The sequence below is a fragment of the Tyto alba genome, unplaced genomic scaffold, assembly GCF_018691265.1.
Source record: "Tyto alba isolate M040663 unplaced genomic scaffold, T.alba_DEE_v4.0 Super-Scaffold_11, whole genome shotgun sequence".
Taxonomy (NCBI): Eukaryota; Metazoa; Chordata; class Aves; order Strigiformes; family Tytonidae; genus Tyto; species Tyto alba.
The window spans coordinates 10537425-10557203 of record NW_024881273.1 but is presented as its reverse complement, the minus strand read 5'-3'; the positions used below and the strand labels follow the sequence as shown (position 1 = coordinate 10557203).

Here is a 19779-nt window from a genome sequence, read left to right as displayed (position 1 = left end):
TCTACTCTCCTTTTCAGCTATGGAGCTGTGTGACCAGCTTCAGCTTCCAGCTTTGAGCGACAGCTGATAGTCAGTGCAGGCTGTACAGGAAGGCTGCTGGCTCTTAGGTTTATAATAAATATTCCTATGTCTCTGAGGCCGTGTTCTGTTTCCCTCCTCTCTTACAATGCAGCTCAAAGCTGTGTTTAATGGCTTTCAGTGTTTTTTTCTCTGGGAAGTTTTTCCCGTACAGCAGCTCAGCTGTTTCTGTTCTTTCTAAAGCCCCCAGAAATCTCCAGCCCAGAGGCAGGTATCCTCCCAGCCAGTTCAGGAGATTTATGGGCATCCCTTGCATGTGCTAAGAGAGAGGATCAGACCCAGCACAATTCTTGGATAATGAAGCTCATCCTACTTCTTTCTTAATCCTTTTAGTGCTTTTTTGTGAATATTTCAGCAGCTGGCTGGAACGGTTGGAAACCTGACTTTGTTGATGTTTATAAAGTATAATTAAATATTGATGGATTCGGCAGCATTGCCAAATCATAAAGCTTTTTGAGAAACTCTTTTTTCTTTAATTTTATTTATGATCCAAAAAAACCCACTAGGGCTTTCAAAAGAAGAGGAAGAAGATAAAAGTAATTCAATAATATAGCATACCTGGAGAATGAGGGATTTATTGCTAAGTAAATATGATCATGCAAAACCAAAAATGGCCCAGAGATATAATTAAGTTACTCAGGAGTCAGTTGATCTCAGGAGACTTTCTTGACATTTATGCTCTAAAACTAATCGAGATCAGTGCTGCATATAATGTGGGAAAACCTTAAGCTGTTTATAACTGCCTCTGTTTTAGAAAGACAAAAAGCTTTCCAGCTAACCTTCAGGACTGAAACATTTCAACCAACTTCTGGATGCTAATTTGGACTTCATCATGGCGTTTAAACATTTCTCAGTAGCCTTAGCTGGGCCTTGTGACCTGTAACAGAAGTTACCAGAATTGTAACTATATTTAACTCAAGCCTGATCACCCAATGTCTGTTACAAAACTCATCAGTAGTTTGGGATGACTCATTTTTTTAGGGGAAAAAAAAAAAAATAAAAATCACCTTCTTTACTTTGAAAATATAAAGAATCAGTTGTCCAGCCTCTGCCTCTTCCTCCCCAGGTCTCTCTCCTCCTATTCCTGTGCTGGCTCTCCTTTACCACTGACTTAAACTCTCCCAACTTAATTTCTAGTGATTCCTCAGAGCTGTCCTGAATCTCTTTGGGTTGCCTAGCCTCTAGGTTTTTCCGTATATTGGCAGGTTTTTCTTCCTGTTCACTTTTTCAGAGTGGAATCTAAAATCGCCCCCAAAGTTTGCTTTTAAAATCTCTGCACTGACCATCCCATACCACCTCCAGTGACACACAGCACTTCATTCTTCATCCTCGTTAAACTGACATGTAAAGCCACCACAAGTGACCCTTTATCTTCCTAAATATCCTAAAGCAGAAAGTGTGTTCTCTGATCCCCGCCAGCTATCCCTGAGAAAGCAGTATATAAACATGCAACGTGGGATAGGACGGATGTGTGAGTTTTACAGAAACATACATTAAAATATATAAAAAAAGTTGAGAAATCCCCAGAAATAATGGACTGAAGTGAGTGGCAAAAAACAAGAATCTAAGAGCCATGAAGACCCCTCTTCCTCCTTCCCAGAGGAGAGGGCTTTCCTTGGGTGAACTTGATAAAGAGCAGTCGGTGTTAACTATGCACATCGTAGTGGGCAGCGCCAAAGGTGGGCTTTACCATGGGATAAACTGTGTGGTTTAGATGAAGATTTAGAAAACAGAAAGAAGACGTAAAAGAGAGAGATGTCCTTATAGTCAGAGCCTTTACATGCACTTGCCCCTCTATAGATGGTGACAGTCTGGGCTGTTGGTGGGAGGTGGGACGGATGGATGTTGTCACCACAGCTCAGTGCTGGCTTTAGACATGCACCGTCACACCCCTGCGTGCTTCAGGCAGAACAAAAAGAGCCTGTGCGCCAGGGAGACCTGACAGGGTAAGTATCAGGCAAAAAACTGATTAATTTTCGTAGTGATCTAAAATCTCTGGGTGGAAGGGTCTACAGAAATGTTATTAAGCGGTCATCTGCTAAAGAGCATGCTTGTTCTGAGGTAGGGGTGGCTACGTTTATGACAGTGGATATTTTCTGCTGTTCCTTTGAGATACCAAATCCAGCAGAATTACTGGTATACTGGGAAGAATGTAGTTGAAGATACAAGTTTTAAAGAGATAGCAAAAACTGCACCTGGTGCTTTAGGTGCACAGAAAGACAAATCAAAAGCCTTTGAATGCCTGTGGTTTTAACACTGCTAGAGACCCCTCAAGAGAAGAAACAACTTGAAGATACCTGTGAAATGAAAGGAAAATCATAAAAGCCTTCTTATTTGGGAGCCTTATTTCTGAAAAGATTAATGTTCTGCAGATACTCTTGATTTACAATAAGCTTCCAAACCATTGATCAATTTACTGGAAGTTGGCAGTTGAGAAATACTAACTTTGTATAATCCTTCAGCAGGGCTTTTTTTCATGACCTGTCTCAGATTCTTCATTCACTACAGTAACAATTTACCTGTTATAGATTTATTAATATTTGGAAAAGAAAAAAAATTGGAACTTTAATGGTAGCAAATTTTTTTTTATTAGTGTTCTATAATTTCTTTTTCCTTCTAAAGGGGAAAAGGAAAACAGTTTCAAAATGAGTTCTGTTTAAGCAAATAACACCAAAGTCAGAACAAGGAATTGTTTATGCATATGGTATTTGGGATGGATAGATCTATTTCGAAGCAGAATGTCTTACTGTCTGCTCTCAATATTTTAGGCATAAGTGTTTCACAGCATTACTTTTGAAGAGCAGAGGTAGACCTGTGGCATTTCATAAAATTAGACAGAAGAGCCCGTGACTGCTCTCATCTTGACATGTAGTTATTCCCTGAATATGTGTGATGCTGACATTGCCATCAGAGGGTCTGTGTTTATCCTGCTGTGATTTTACTATCTAAATTGACTGTCGAGGAAGTTTAACCTAGATGACCGTTGAAAATGACTCAGGCTGTTTCTTTGCCTTTTGCTCTCCTGCCTTTACTTAAGATCCTGCAGTTTGAATTTGAGTGGTATTTCTCTTGTCATTACACCAGGTAGTAGGAAACAAATCAGTTACTGTTTGCAGGAACTTGGAATGCCAATAGAGCTTAAAAATCCACATGATCCAGGAGGGTATGCAGAAATCACTGATCTATGCTTGAGTCTACAGACTACACTTTATTGTGGCTCCTCATTTCTGTTTTCACCCTGTATGTCTGCAGGGACTCAACTGAAATAAGTGGAATTATCTGGGGTAAAACTGTTGTGAGCAGGACCAGTCAAATCCAGTGTTGCTTATTGGATTTACTGTTTCAGAAAAGTCACATTGGCAAGAATTCATGAAGGACTTGGGAGTCTGTCACATACATTTCAGTAGGATGTAGGCTTTAGAGTGTTTTTACACACACAGGTCTGAGATAAATGGGGCTCACTTCACCCCAGAAATGTCACACTTGTGGTCAGGTTTCTCCTTGCCCTGCCATAGTCTCTTACTGAATGCGAAGAGGAAACCCAGGAGAGGTAAGAAAGTTTTGTGAGGGAGATGTAATCTTGGTAAAAACATGACCAAACCTTGCATTTCTCATCTTGACCAGCTGTTCTTGACACCAAGACTCTACCCAGGGGTCCTTGCAAGAAGTCATGAAATTCTGCCTTATTTTAATGAGTTTCTGCTGTTCTCACAGTGTGGCGGTGACAGTCACATATGACTCGTGCCTGGGGAGCTCTGGTTATTGTTGTTACATGATGCATACTCTGATTTCTCTTGATTTTCTGCACCAGGATGAGGAGGAGATGGAGGAAGCCACCAATCAAAAGCTCGCCCTGCAAAAGGCCAAGGAAGTGGCAGAAGTCAGCCCCATGTCTGCAGCTAACATTTCCATAGCCGCGTAAGCATTATTTTATTATTTGGGAATTTTATAATTTGGTTTCTGATTTTCAGTGTCAATACACGTCTGTTCAAGTGGAGCATCCCATAGTACTCTGTGAGCCCTTTTATACCATCTCTGTTACTGACAGGACTTTAGATTGACTGAATACTTCAGTGCTGATTGCCTAACCATGAATTAAATAAGTATTTTTTGTAGTTTGTTTTTCTTTGTAATGCCTCACCTTTTGCCTTTCTATAAATAACTGTATTTTAGAAGGATTTTTTTTGAGCTGTCCTAGGATAGATTTCACCAGGTGAAGTGTTACCATTTCACTTTGGATTTTTAATTACGAGAGGTATGTGTGCACATAATGTATTAACTATTCTTTAATGATCTCTGCTTCGAGAATTTAAGAGTAAAGACATTCTCCTAAATATTGGACTTAACAAATATGCTTGAATGCTTTTTCTTTGCTGTTTGAAAGAGTGCTGGGTTGAATAAAATAATATATGTGAACAGTCACTGGTTTGTAGCTAGAAACGTCAATTTGCATTTTCAGATGCAGGCTTTTCTGCTTGGATGTGGACATATGCACAGCTTCTGTGATACCAGAGTCCTTAGAAAATGTGGCCTTCAGGCCCACCTTTTCATATATACTGATCCAAACTGAAGAAATTATGTGTAGGTGGAAATACTTGTCCAGATGTTGCTGGGGTCAGTGCAGAGTTCTGCCTGCATGGGGATTATGGGCCTATGTTTGAGACGTGCCTACCTTGCATGCATTTACTGAAATGTTCTTCTTAAAGGTTCATTTAGCTCTTCAGGAATTTTAGCATCAGAGCTGCCAGCATGAAGAACTTTGGTCGTGCATTTTACTGAGAGCTGCTGATGTTTTCCAGACCCCTTTTGCAGGGGAGACCTCCAAAGGCTGGAGGAGCTCAAACATAGAAAAAGAAATTTCCTGTTCAGTTTTATTGCAAAGTATCTGAAATGCAGCAGGATCCCTGTTTGTTGCTTCAGTGTAAATCTCGAGACCCTTGTTTACTGGGAGTTTAATCCACTTCATCAAAGACAATAGGCCAAATGGAGCCAGCTCATTATATATGAAGGAGAATAATGTTACTAATTTTATTCTTCTTTTATTCATTTTATTTTGCCATGACTGCTTTAATCAGCTCCTGTTTGTGCTGTGTCTGTTTGTTGGTTTTAAATATAATCCTTTCTTACAATGATTTCCTGTCCAGTCTTGAAAAGATGTCAGATGAGGATGTTTGCTCCTGTTCTGTGATGAATTTCCTGGTAGTGTTATTTTAAAATGCAAGATAGTGATGCTTATTCTCTTCTTTTTCAATCCAAAGCATAGTACATGTGAAGATTGCTTAGAAATCAGAAAAAAGCCCACACTTTAATGGAGCTAAGATGTCACACCACATTGTTAGTTGCTTAAAATAACTTTATTCCATGATTTTTCACTAGGCTTTCACCTGGTTTTCAATATCACAGGGCCCGTTTTGTGACCACAATTGGAAGTGAGTACAAAATTGTGGATTTCTGCTTATTTTTCCTCTAACTGTATCAGCCCAGATCCCTGCCTACCTCATTTGTACAGGCAGATAATTAGTCTCACAGATGAGCACATCTGAAAGTGCAGTTGATTGCCTCCACATCTGCTAACCACCGGAACATGGTGCATGCCTGTGGGAGCCGTCGTCTGACAGCCGCCGTGAGGCTTCTCGTTATCTCAGCTTTAGTGCCAGTGAGGTGCTTACAAGGCCACTCGCAAAGCTCGAAGGGCTTTAGTTTGGGAAAAAAATACATTAAGGTCAATAGTTGATGACCGAATGGATAATGACATAGAGGAGAAGGCAAGGGGTCAAGTTAGGTGTTTTCTGAGGCAGAAATAGGTGTATGGATGGATTGCTGGCTCATGAGCCGAAAGATATTTAATGAATGCGTGCCAAAGCAATTTGTTTAATACATAAATACAGCCATGGTGAACTCCAAAGGGTCTTAGCAGCTGCAGCTTTCAGGTTTGCAGCATCTATCCCTTAGATATCTGTATCCAGTACAGTCGGGTTGATGACAGAGACCGGACCCGTGGTTGACAGCCAAATGTACCCCATTACTTCATCTCTTATGCTCTTAAACTACACAGTGGTCCTGAAGATGCAACAGATGCCATGTTGATGGCAAGACTTTTCAGATCAAGCCTCTGATGTGATTCAGAGCTGGACATGCCAAGAATGAAGAAGTTCTGGACATGCTTGGAAATGTGATTTTTGACATATGGAAATATCACCTGTAGAGCTTAGGTACCGCTAAGTGGGTGGTGAGCAGAGGCTAGGAGAAACTGGAACTGAGCTACCAAAGGCCTGCTGCAAAGGTGGGTCTGCCCTATCAGTTTATATTTTTATTTTCTCCTAAGGAATATTTTTTTAGTTTAATAATTTGATTTTATTTTTATAATGTATGGCAATGAGTTTCTATAGCAACAGGCATCTATAACATTGATCAATGTTCTGGCAACATCAACATTTTCTCTACCTTCATCAATCAAAACAAGTCTCTCAGGTGTTAGCATAGGGCACCATGACTTACATTTCCTTAGTCATGATGTTCACATTCCCAGCGTGTTTGCCCACCTCCCACAGAGGTGGTAAAGCCACTCTGGGGCTGAGTCTGGTGAAAAGTCCTATCAGTTATTCTGCTGTTTCACCAGCAAGGTGCTGTTCTTGCTGGTTTGCTTCTTCCCCCTGTCAGTCCTACATCAAGGACTGAGAGTGTGTATCTTCTCCTGAGCCTCCTTCCAGGCCATTCCATACTCTGCAGTGATGTATCTGCTCCTTCACCCCTGGCATTTTTCCTATGCAAATACAGCGTGCATTCATGGTCTGTTTGCTCCTGTGCCTGGGGTTTATCTGCACTGGTTCTTCTGCTCTCCTCTACCCTTCAAGCCTCTCTTCCTAACTGAGCTCCAGGAAATGTTCAATTTATTGCATCAGTTGCAAAATGTCATTTCCTAAGTATAAAAAACTGGTTGCTTATTTAGCTTGTCAGCCCACCTGGAGGGTCTGAGGAGGCACCTTCACCTGTACACATGCAAGCGGCTGCTGCATGAGCCAATTGCAATTGTTTTGTGGTTGATAGATGATAAAGCGATATGGTGTCATGGGGTTCTATTTTAATAATATACTCATTATTACAGTGGCACCAAGATATCATCTATCTTGCAACTGACTCAAAGTGCTTTATTACAATATGCTACCTACACTTGGTTTATAACTCCTATTTCATCAGTCTCCCAGGATTTCTATGGTTTTGTCTTTTGCTCCACTAAAGGGACTTAATGTAAACAGATTTGTCTGACCACAGTTTGTTTTTTCACCTGGTGAACTCTATCCTGAATGGGCCTTTTTGTTTCATGGTTTTTCAGGATTAAAAGCTAGGATGGTACGTTGTTTTTGTCGTTGATGCGATGTTTGGTTTAAAACAGAATATTTGTTTAACATGTGTTATTGCATTTTAAGTTGAGCCCATTGTTTTGTTCTTATTTCTGTGATTTTTTTTTGTTTGTTTGTTTGTTTGTTTTCTGTTTAGCATTTTCCTTGCTTTGTTGTTTCTGGAGGTGAGTTTCTGGGTTTGTTCAGTTTGCCCAGCATTGTCTTTAAGACCCTCTGTTAAGTAGAACATTGAAACCACTCAGCTTCTTGAACTGAGCGACTGTACAGACCGATGGGTCTTTAGAGCAAACCATTGGTGCAGCTTCCTTGGTGGCCAGGATGGAGGAGGGGGGACAAGGGGGCAATTGTACAGGCAGTGGATGTGCAAAGCACTTTGTGATGCCACTGTAAAGGTGCCAGTGGAAGGGTGAGCTGCCAGTCTCATTTCCAGGGGTCACACAAAGACCCCAATGTGAACACAGTTTTATTTTCTGTATTTGCCTAACTCGAAGCCTGAACTCCCCATGTTTGGGTTCCTCCTCCACCTTTCCCGTTCCAGCCAGAGATGCACCAATGGCACGTACAAAAGGGGCTGCGATAAGCACACCCAGCCCAGCGCGGGCCAGCAGACCAGCCGGAGAGGACACGAGCTGTGGTTCACCTGGCACCCAGAGCCCATGTGTTTTCCAGTGGCCTCTTTTCACCTTTTCTTGGGAAAAGTCTTAAAATAGCAATCACAACAGCAAGCAAACGCCAAATTTGTAGAAACCTGCTTGGTAGTTATGCTGAAGTAACGCTGATTGAAACTTTTTGCATTTTGTCACTTACAGTGTTTTTCTTAATTCCACATGGTAATAGGTTCCAGTTGTAGACAAACCCAAGGAAATTATTTAAGCATAGGTATAGGGTGGGAGTTCTGGGTTGGAGGAGAACTTCCCAGATGTGGCAGATGAAACTTCGTTGACAGAATGACAGAGGCAGTTCATGCGGTGTGGGCACCAGTCTCTAGAATTGCCCACTACAGTTTTTCAAAGTTACATATGCCAGCACAACCTCTGAAGACATATTCCTCTCTCCAGTCTCTGACTGGTTTCTGCTGGTCCCTCACATGGTTGTTCAAAGCAGTTTATGTTTTAATTGCATGTCCACTGGTGGGCACTGCCTGTTAATGTGAGCAAGTTGACTATTCATTAGAAAAGTGCCAAGAGCAATTGCAGGTGGCACATCATTTCTCAGTGACTTCTCAGAATTGTCTGTCCCTTTTGTACAGGTCTGGGGATGAAGGAGGGGGGAGGAGTTGCTCTGTTTCTCCAGGACTTTTTCCATCTCAGAGGTTCCATATTTTCCTTGTGTCTTGGAAATACTGTGGTCTTTTTCCAAATCCCTGTTGGGCTGTCGATACCCAACAGGACCCAGCAAGAAGTGTGCCTGAACGCCCAGCTCATAAAACATCCTGTGCTGGGTGATGTGTAGACTAGAAGAGGTGTTCTTTTTCTCTTGCTGGCATGTGATTTCTTCCCTTTCTTTTTCCCCTGAAGTGTGTTGATGTGTGAGGTACTGTCATTCCTCCCGTTAGCTTACCTATTTGCCCTTGCTGTTGGTGTAACAGTGACTCAGCTACACCTAAAGACACTCTCTTGTACTCTGTCCCTCACGGATGGTAAGTAGCATCGAGCAAATCTCAAGTACTTCTGTCATTTTGATTTGGAAAAGGAGGCTGTCTTTGCTTCATGGTTTTACACCCTGGAGTTCCTGCACAAATTTAGTCAAATTTATGGTTTCACAAAAACAGACTCCAGCAACGGGAGCAGGGGAGTGAACCTGGAGTGCTGCAGGACTTGCATAATGTTGGCTGGCCGGCTTACAAGGATACTTGGCAGGATTAGAGCATGGCCTCCGTCCTGCACTGCACCAAACAAAGCGGGGATAAACGCAAAGGTTCATTCAAGCCTCCTGTGGAGGGATGTTGAGATCTGCTTTCAGCAATTAAAAGCAAAATTTCCACAGGTATTGCACAGTGTTGGTGCTGACTTTCAGGTAAATTAGGGCAGGCCAGTACATTCTCCTCCATCACAAGTTTTCCACCAGTTTTGCCCAAGAAATTACTTATCTACGCTGAAACATTTATGCAGTCAACGGCTTGTTCTCTGCGGGTTTTAGCTGCCATCCTAGGGGTTCAGCATCCAGCCAAAGTGTAAAGAGGTCCCTGATTTGAGCAACCTGGAAACAATAATTTTCTTGGCAAGCAAGGAAGGCATGCCAACCCCACTTTGACGTTGCTCCCATTTCATTTGGCATGGTACAAATATAGAAATACTGAAGTTTAAGGAAACTACTTTACCTGACTGTTCAGCAGATTATTTGTTCCAAGCAAAACTTTTATGATGCCTTTCATAATTTCTTATATTTGTTCCAGGTTTCTTGACCTCTGGATTGTTGTGTTATATACTTTACCTGGGCCAACATTTCTGTTCAGAAAAATCCATTAATTTTAAGTAAATATATATTTTAAACACTACTTATATGTTATTCAGAGAACATTAGCTTTTAGCTGGACCCTCTGGTTTGCTAGCATTGATTGTTAACAGATGAAAACTTTCATGGAAGCAGGAGAAAAAGTACTGCAACTGAAAAGGCAAATTCAGGAGGTGAAGGGATTTTATTTTCAGTCTTGGGGAGGGTTCTTTGGATGATGTAGATTCTTAAAAATCATTGTTTGTAACTACGAAAAAATTAGTGCCTGAAGCCAAGATCTATCAAGATATTTAGAATCCTGTTTTTCTGTAGATTCCCTGCCAAAGGAAGAATAAACTCTTCTGCTGTGTATTTCAAAGATTTCTGTATTTAGAACCCCCCACGTATAATGGTGTTTATACTAACACTGGATGGAGGAGAATCTACAAAATTACTTGTGAACTGAAACAAGCTCCTTTCAATGAAGTGTAACGCCCTGCTTAAGCTGCAGCAGACCTACGGTTCTTTGACATGGGGAGCCGTGTTCGGACAGCCTGAGCTCAGGCACGTCCCCGTGCCGGGCAGGGGAGAGAGGTAGGTGCTTCTGAAGAGCAAGTTTGAGGTAGGGACAGAGGAGAAGCAGCCTGGCACCAGGCCCAGGGTCCTCCCTTCAGCCTGTGCTAAGGCTTCTCCCTGGTGTCACAGAGCCAGAGCAGGCATTAGCATCCTGCTCGCACTTAGAAATAATTATTTGCAACACAGCTGTAAAAGCAATCACCACCTGTTCCTACAAAGACCTCTACCCTGAAGTCCTAAAGATGACTTCTGTGGAGGACTTGCATCGTGTGAGTATAGCATATGGAAGCATAAAGTCCTAATATCATCGTGTGGCTTTTGGTTCACCTTTTAATTTTTTTCCCTTTTGGTTCCATTTTTGATTCTTTGGTTGTTTCCCTGTTAACTAAAAGGTGGTGTGTCTGTGGCTTCCACACTTTCTGAAGCTTGCCTGGTCTCCTACCAAGATGCACGCTGCAGTCTGCATTCGATAGGACACAGCCTGTATGAGTCTCCTCCCGATGTCTTTTATGGGTTCTCTTCTTTTTTTTTTTTTTTTTTCTCACTTTTTGTTTTCTTTGTTTGTTTTGTTTTTGCATGTGCAGTTTTGTAAAGCAAACTCGAGGTACTGTATCTCGCAGCTCGTCAGTCTCCAGCGTAAATTCACCGTGAGTTGCTCTCTGTTACAATATTCAGTAAATGGATTTCTGATATATATCTCTATATTTATAAACCTCCCTCTTTCCCCTTCTCCTGGTGCTTTCACTCCCATCCTTGTCTTTTCCAAAAATCATTCCCATCATTGTGGAAAGCCTCCAGACCAACATACGGTGGAAGGACTGGAAGGTGTGCGACTTTGTCATATAATGCTTGTGATTTGATTGTGAGCGACTCTGTAGTGTTTCATACATTGACTGTGATTTTTTGTCCCCCTTTTTTCCCCTTCCTTTGTTTTTCTACCATCCCCTTATATTTTCCTTTCTTCCTTCCTTAACTATTTTCCCTCTTCTCCCGTCTGCTCTCATTTGATGGTTAGTCTTGTTCTCACTTGTATTTTTGTTCTCTGTGTTTATTATGTGCTGGGCTGATGGCTTTGATGTTCCACCAGTGTTTGCACTTACGGTTCAATAGGAGAATGGGGCCCACCATGAGTGCGCTCTTTCAATGAAAGCTGGAGGAGGACTTTAAAAGAAACTTCTGGAAACAGGGCCCAAGTGAGACCAAATTGGAAAACTGCATAAATATCTTTGGGAAACATACATACTTGTGAGAGCACTGGTTATGCCCATGCTCTCTAACCTTCTTGAGCTGGAGCTAAAAGCTACAGATACTGTAAAAATGAGGCACTCAGCAACCTCCTGTGTACCTGTGGTTGAGCAAACACAGTGGTAGACCTTCCATCCACTCCACACACTTCCTAACAAACAAATCTTGCTGGCTTGGCTGCGAATCACGGGTGCACTTTGACACCGATGCAGGTTTGTAGAAAATACCATTGTTCCCTGCCAACTAATACAACAAGACTTGTCATCAGCTTCTCATCAACCCATCTAAGTGTCTTTGCTTTGGGTTATACTTTTACCGTTTGATGTTATCTTTCTTTAATGCTTTTGGAGAGACAAGTAAGTGCAATTCAGACATACATGGGTTTGTCCTTTTGTGCACCATAGCAGGTACCAAAGACACAGTGAAGCAAAGGATGTTTTCCACCAGCTTCCTGACATCTTCCTTTTTCACTGGGTGCTTTGGGGGGGTTCTTGTCCACTGGTGAATTTTAGACATGTTTGTATTAAAAATATGTTGATAGAAAGTCTGAGTTTAGCTTTTGTGACCACAGTTCAACCTTTGCAACTGGCAAAAGTAGGTGTGACATGTTTGTGCTAAGGTCTGAGATCCCACAGGGTAGAGACAGTGAAAATTAGGGGAATAAACTAGAGCGAGGTAGCTTTTGGCTCATTTTTCCTGGCTGCCGGGATTCTTGACAGACAGAACGGTGCAGAGAGAGGTCTGCTGCCCTTTGGGTCTCTGTCACCCTGCCCTACCCCAGCAGGAGGGAGGGGAATGTTAAAGGTGGTGATGGAGGAGGGGTGCTGCTGAGCTGCCTTCTCCTCAACGCTTGAATTTGCTCCAGTAGAAGTTATACCAAACCAGTCTGAGGCAACGTTTGCACAATTAGGAATAAAAACTTGAAAGAACGAAGAATTTGGCCCCTTTTCCAAACTTCCAGAGGCAGAGCTGCCTTTTAAAATGATTAAATCAACCTGCAGGTACTAAAATCCCCTTGAAAGAGGATTTGCCCACTTTTGGAAGCATTTGCCATTCAGGTTCATTGCTAGCTCTGCACCAGCAATAGAGACAGCATAATAGAGGCTTCTTTTGCTGATATGGCTCACATCTGTTCTCTGAACAGAATAAATTTTTACTGCAAAAAGCTGTAACTGAGGATTCTCATCCTCTTTAACATTTCTATGCATCGTCTGGGCAGTAATTTGTAATTTCCTATGCAAACCAGTGACATTTTTGACAGATGAGCTGAGTGTGCATTTTCCTCTCTGTGGGTATCTGAAGAGCATTTCCCCAGCAAAACCCCTTGTTTTGATTAACTAAATGACTGTACCCCATAGCAGTGTGCAATGTATAAAAGTACCAGCCATCACAGAGCATCAGTAGAGGCCCCCTGAAGTGTAAAGACATCTGAAGGTCTTATTTACACAGTATGAGTGCAATGGTTAGAAATATGTTTTTTATTTTAGATTCAAATAGATAAAGTGGAACAGCTCCTCTTAGAGCCATGCAGGTGCTGTGGACTCCCATTCCCTGAGTGAATATTAGTTACAGGTTCAGGACACTTTTATATCACTCTGTTTCTACCCACTGTGAGTGCTATTGCTGTAATTATGCTGAATAGATAAGTGGTCTAGTTTTGTGCACAGATGAAAGTTGAACAGTAATCTACTAATTGAAATGAGCTTTTAAAAGGTGCAAAAAGTACCTGCTCCTTTTTCTCCCTTAGGTTGCTCAAGCAACATAAAATACTGTGTACCTTTAATATTAGTAAGCACCAGGATCTGCAAAACCATGGTCATCTGTTCTGAAAGAACAAAACTTACTAAAAAATCTTTTGAGATACAGAGGGTTGGGTTTTTCCCATGTTCATTCTTCAATCCTTTAGAAAAAATAATAAATTGGTAAGAAACTAAAGACAAAATACAAGAGCTAGTTTCTTTACAAAAATTTTTTTAAAAAATCAGGCTGAGTCATTTTCTTATGCTAATTCCAGCCTTTCATGCTATAACAAATTTATGATACAAGCAATGCAAGCAGTACAAAATAAATTTTTAATTCACTGAGGAGAGGTAATTAAATACAGATATGCTCTATTTCTTTAAGTAGATCAGCATTTATCTAAAATACATACTGAAATTGGCAACTAATTTATATGTACATAGGCGATGGCACGGAGCTAAGTGAATAATTATGTTGTGTTTTTCCAATAGTACATATTTAAGTTATGGGATTTTGAATTTTCATATGAATCCCTATATTGCCATGGCTGATGAAATCCAAAATGGTACATTTAATAACTGGAGATTTTCTTTGTATTACTATTGTTTATTTCTAATAGGATCCAGAGGTGTCAGTCATTGATTGGACATGAAAAATGGCATGTTCTTAAGGCATTTTGTAGAATGGTAAATAAAGCAAAAGCCAGTGTTTCACAAGCTGGTGATTTTTTTTCTGGAAGTGCTGAACACCTGCACCTGCCACAGATTGCGGTTGTTTGTTTTTTCCAAAACAAAACTTGGTTTTCTTAGAGCAGCTCTTTGTTTTTGTCTCTGCTTCACCCACCCAGCTGTAGACAAGCTGATAGTGTACAGAGGGAAATGAAAAAGCTTAAATATCTTCTAGCAGGATGAATTTGTCATTTGCCATCCAAGAACCCAAATTGTTCTTGATCTCTATCGCTTGCTTTTGTGTATTCGCTGTCTGGGCCATCTGCTTTATTTCCATCCTTATAGTGCAAAACAGGGGGCAGTGACTTCATTCCCTGATGTGTTTTGTCTTGGTTTTATCAAAAGCCTGGAGCTCACGGTGGGACTTTGGCCATAATAGTATGGTCTGGGCCATTGCAGTGCATTTGCCAGAATGTCTTCTGGAGAGTGTGGCTTGAACATTTCAGATGAAAAAAAATAATTTAAAGTAAATGTAATTTGACTGGATTTCAGGAGAACTTAATGGTTCCACATATTTAACCACAGTGTGGTTTTTGTTAAATCAGGCCACAGTGATGTGGCTTTTAACTTTCATTTTTTTGTTTTGCTTTTAACTCTCTCACCCTGTTATTTATTACTGAGGATGCCATTATTTGATCACAACTCATAAATGAAATACCAAACAAGTCTCGAGGTCTGAAAAGGGATCTTGTGACTAATGATAGCAATATAACTTGAGACAGAATAAATATTTTCTGGCATTTTCTTAAGATCAGAATGTGCATAAAGCTACGCCTCATATTTATACTTCTGGGATTAGTATGTGATGTACTTTTACAGAAAACAATTAGAAAATTCTTCTTATTAGAGCAATAGAGAGCAGCATGTGAGTTATGGTTGAGTGAAATCATTCTGTTACAAAAAAAGCTGGAAGCAGTAAAACTTTTGCTGTGTTAACACCGGGAAGCTTTGGCTTGGATGAACTTCGCATCACTTCAGAGCTGTTCAAAGACAAGTGGCGCAGCTGCCTTCAACCTCTAAGCAGCAGCAGCAGCAGCGTATAATGATTTCTGCTGCTTTTAGGAAATTGTGGCCATGGGCACCTCATGGGAGCAGTAGCAAATCACTAGATCTCTCCTGAATTTTGTTTTGATACACACCTTGGAAACTTTCTGGCCCTACATCGGCCCCAGGCACGGGCCGAAGGGCTTGCAGCCGCCGAGCCGTGCCCGCCCTGCGCTCAGCGGCTCCCGCGACACCGGCAGCGGTGCTCAGCCCTGTCCCGCCTGGCACCTCGGCTGCTTCTTCCTCCTGAGACCAGTCGCCCGTGGCCAGCACACCCCTTGTCTGCAGTTCTCCAACTGTCTAAAAGAGCAGGGAAAGGGAGAAGGAATTAAATTTGAGGATGACAATATTGAAAAAAAAAAATCAAAGTGTTGCATTTAGAGAAGGTTTTTGACCTAAGAAGTTGACACCTATGATGGTTTGAAAGGTATTTCAAATTTCGGTAGCAAGTTTCTGAACAAAAGGGTGTGATATATGGCCAGTATTATGCTAGGCATAGACCATGTTCAAAATTTAGTTTCTAGCTAATAGACATTAGGAGAAATATTATGAAAGAAAATGTTTTCTTTCTGAGATACTGCAATATCAAGAATTCTAATGTAGAAAACGAAAATCAAATTCAAGAATAATATTGGAAGAGACTTGGCAGCATTTTCTGCAACAGTCCTTGGTAATGGCATTTCTATGATGCACACAGTTGCACCAGCTTGGAGGGAGAGCACAGTGCATCTCCCGAGAGAGCTCAGGCAGGAGATGTTGCTCATAAAGAAGAAAAGGTGCTAAAGCATTTAGGTGGCAACTCCTGGGGTCACTGGCAAAGCAAATTTAAACAGTAGTGATGAGTTCATCTGAAAGAAAATTGTTTTATCAAACCAAACAGAGATAACACATTCTGCTTTGTGCATGCCTACCCTAAACTAAAATGCTTCACTGTATTTTCCAAGGGAAAAATTGAAATGTGGAGAGAACTTCTTCAAGTTTATGGACAGAAAATATGATTTTAGTGGAAAGGCTTTTTGCCTTGCATTTTTTGTTGAAACTGTATGATAACAAGAAATTCCCTTTCATCTGTAGTCAGAACATATCCTTTCATACCTGCAATCTAATATGTAGGTATTTCTAATATCAAATTATGATGTTCATAGTCAGCTTTCGTTCATTATTTACTAAATCAAAATTTTAAGGATTGCATTTAAGTAGCTGATTAAACCAGGAGTTCTGGGAAGCAAAGTACCATTAACTGAAGCAGTGTTTTAAAGGGTTATGAAAACAAAATTTCTAATCATTAAGGAATACTCTAAAAATAGAGCATGACTAAGAATATGTTTTCCTTTCTTGACCAATCTACACAGTGACTGGTTGCATTTTTTATTTATACCAGTATTAGTCACTGATTCATTAATATGAATTTTATTTGATTCTGCATGAATTGTATGGTTTCCTTTCTAGACACTGGCAGGAGTTGTTTGACTGCTGGCTTCTTAATCCAAGCAAAACCAGTGGAGCTACTCAGAGAAGTGTATCAGTACTAATATCTGCTACAACATTTCAAGCCTAGAGGAACTGAAGACTGAGTATATTGCCAGTACCTTTCAAAAAGTTTGAAATATTCTGTACACAGAAAATAGAGATGGGAAGTAATTGTAAAGAAAGTGAATTAACATTAATCTTTGTACTATGTCTATAAATCAGAAGAGATTATTGCCTTTTTCTTAATGAATTCTGAAGGATTTTAAGAAGCAAACAGTGAACAGGATTTCAGATAAGGAGTTGACTTCATAAATAGTTTTCTTTTGTGGAAAAAATATTTGTTATCACAAAGGCTCATTTTTTATCAGTTTGGACAAGTCATGCGATGCTTGTGCTGTAGATGATTTGTGTCTGCCTCAGTTCATGCAGCCCTCAGTAATTAACTGGACCAAACACTGGAGGAAGCAGAGGAAATTATTTTGCCCTGTCTGTGTGTGTCCGTCTCTTCTGCAGTTCTTTGTGTTGTGTGCATAGGCACCGTATCTTCATAGGCAGGCAGTTGTAATGAAACCGTGTTTTTATTTATGGCGACATTCCTGTTGTGCCATAAATAAGTTCAAAAGCTCTCCTCTGTGAAGAAGTGCAGCAGAGCAACAGGAGAGGAGAAGCTGTCCCATATGTCCATGTTCAGTTGCTGTGAGAACTTGTAGAAATTGAGAGTTGGATAAATTTAACTGGACAAGCAGATGACACATTCCCTCCAGTTACTGCTGCTTGGGCTCTGAAAACCCTAAACTCTGTCCCTGGAGGGACCAACCTGCTCAGTTGCTTTACTTCCATTTCCTACAGCAGACTTTATGTGCACTGTCACTTGCTCCTGATGTTCTTGACTGGTTTGAATATGATAATGAGCTTCCAGGCAAGCTTCACATTTTCCTGATTGTGTTTTTACTGCACTTCATATAGTTTCCATTTTTTGTTAGAGTATTTTTTGGAGTGTCTTTTCATGTAGAAAGAAGAAAGGATGCAGGCATGACTTCTGAACCTCCTGCTCGTTGACTTGTTAGTAACCAAAGCCAGTGGGCGGCTGTGAGTTGTAGTCTTTTGGCAATTACCTCTGCTACTTATGTCAATGTAAAGGATGCATCTTGCTTCTAGATGCTGAGAAATTAAACACTGTAATGTCAGAATCTGTTTTAAGGAAGGGATTTCAGCAAAACAAGCCGAGTTAATGTGTGCATTACGGGGTTTCTTCGGGTTCTCAATGGTGTTATGTACCTGGGAGCACCTTTCAGTTAGCCATGAGTGAAGTATGGTGGAAGCTTTAGCACCTGAGAGATAATTTAAAGGCTGATTTATGTTCTTGGCGTAACTGAAACACAACTAAAAAAGCCCTCCTGAAGTGATACATCTTGCGTCAGAGCTAGCAGGTTCAGAGTGCCTCTGCACTGTGTGATGGGTACTAGCCCTGCCTCCTCAACCTTCCTCCTCACCGCATCCAGTCTGATTTAGATTTTCTTTATATCTTGGCTTTGATGGGCTCAGTGCAGGCACTGTTGGAGAGGCTGTGGCCGTGAAAGTTGCCTGATGATTTATTGTCTCTGCAGGGAGGCTGGGGCTTTACATCCCACCCCTGCACAGTGCCTGTCCCATGGAAATGGAGCACAGGATGGTGCATGGGGAGTAGGCGGTTGTGCTCTTCTCTGTGCTCTTGGTTTGTAGATAAATTGAAGGCTTCAGTCAGCATAAGGGCAGTTTCCCAACTAACTCGTTATTACTAGTTATCTCTTCAGAGTTGACAGCTCGCTCTGGATGTTCAGAGCACAAAACAGAAGCCGGTCCCTGCCCTGAGGACTTTCATTGTGAAGTGAGAAATGTCCCCTAAGAACAAATGCACTTGGCCTGCACCAAGGCAGCACGTGGGGAGCTCAGACATGCACATACACATCCCTCAGCTGCCCTGTATCCCTGAGCCTGTGTGCTAAAGAGAAGGTTCATTCTTGTAGCCCAGTTTGGTTTAGCAGAGCTAGATGTGGAGCATGGCAGGGCAAGGCACCCTGTCCATCCCAGAAGATGAAGGGGACATCCCTGGATGCCCTTCCCAGGATGCTCCATCTCCCTGTGCCCATCTCTGTTGACTGCGGGGAGCTGCAAATGCGGCTCACAGGAAAGCCTTGTACGGGACGGCAGGTCTGGGCAGTCAGAGGCTTTGCATGTTACTCATTAATTACTCCTAAACCCAAGTAAATCTGCTGATGAGTGACAGCATTTCAAGCTTCTGTAATGTTGAATCAAAAAGAAGTGGCAAGTTATTGCCTGCTATGATGAGGCTGTTCATCCCTGTGCCAGGGGTCACTAGGACAGCTTGAGGGGTGCTCTCCCCTAAGAAGGAGCCTGTGCTCCCTTTGATGTGGGATTTTTGGTGAGTGGGGCTCTAAGCTATGTCCCCAGTACCTTCTGGTATCATTTATATTTAGAACTGTGATTTTTGTCACCTATTCTTCTGCTGTGGTGTAAATGGGGCACTCAGCTGCTGGAAAATTAGTCCAGAAAGAGCCTTTTGGAAACAGGAGATGTAGATTTTTCAGTGTTGCTGAATAGCTCTGCTCACTCTTGATTTCTAGATTAAATCAGCTTCCTTCACATCTGCCTGGGTGCCCTCATCCTGTCTGCAGTGAATGTTTAAGCAGGTTTTTGCCTCTTTAGCAGCACCCTCTGTAAAGAGCTGACCCCCCAGCAGTGCTCAGAGATGCAAAGCCTTTCCGACAGCTGCTTCCCCCAGGGTCTGTGCAGGGCGACAGACCCTGACAGACTGAATCAGCACATACACTTGCAACACTTGCAATAGCTGCTTGTTTCTATTGTCAGGGGAGCCCAGAAAGTACGTAAGGAAAATGCATCTGCCTCCCTTGTGGGCTGTGCAATAAGTGCTGGAGGTTGGTGAGCCCCACGTGGCCCCCCCCAGCTGCAGAGGTCAGACTAATGTGTGGCAAATGAATATTAGAATCACAGAATACCAGGTCAGAAGGGACCTCAAAGGTCATCTGGACCGACCTTTATGGTAAAAGCACTATCACAGATCGTGGCAATATAAATAATGTGAA

The 19779-nt window shown here is 41.6% G+C and overlaps 1 protein-coding gene across 18 annotated transcripts in view; it reads left to right on the top strand.

The window, feature by feature from the left end:
• Window positions 1-19779, top strand: part of CACNA1B (calcium voltage-gated channel subunit alpha1 B) — a 307336-nt gene that overhangs the window by 202386 nt on the left and 85171 nt on the right. For 12 of the 18 annotated variants that reach the window (XR_006164766.1, XM_042786546.1, XM_042786551.1 and 9 more), the window contains 2 exons: window positions 3890-3996; window positions 11033-11095. Coding sequence is in view for 17 of the 18 variants with exons in the window: in XM_042786546.1 (XP_042642480.1) it covers window positions 3890-3996; window positions 11033-11095 (170 nt within the window). In the remaining variant the exon portion in view is untranslated. The remainder of the gene's footprint in view (window positions 1-3889; window positions 3997-11032; window positions 11096-19779) is intronic. The other 6 variants (XM_042786548.1, XM_042786550.1, XM_042786547.1 and 3 more) reach the window with 1 other exon arrangement.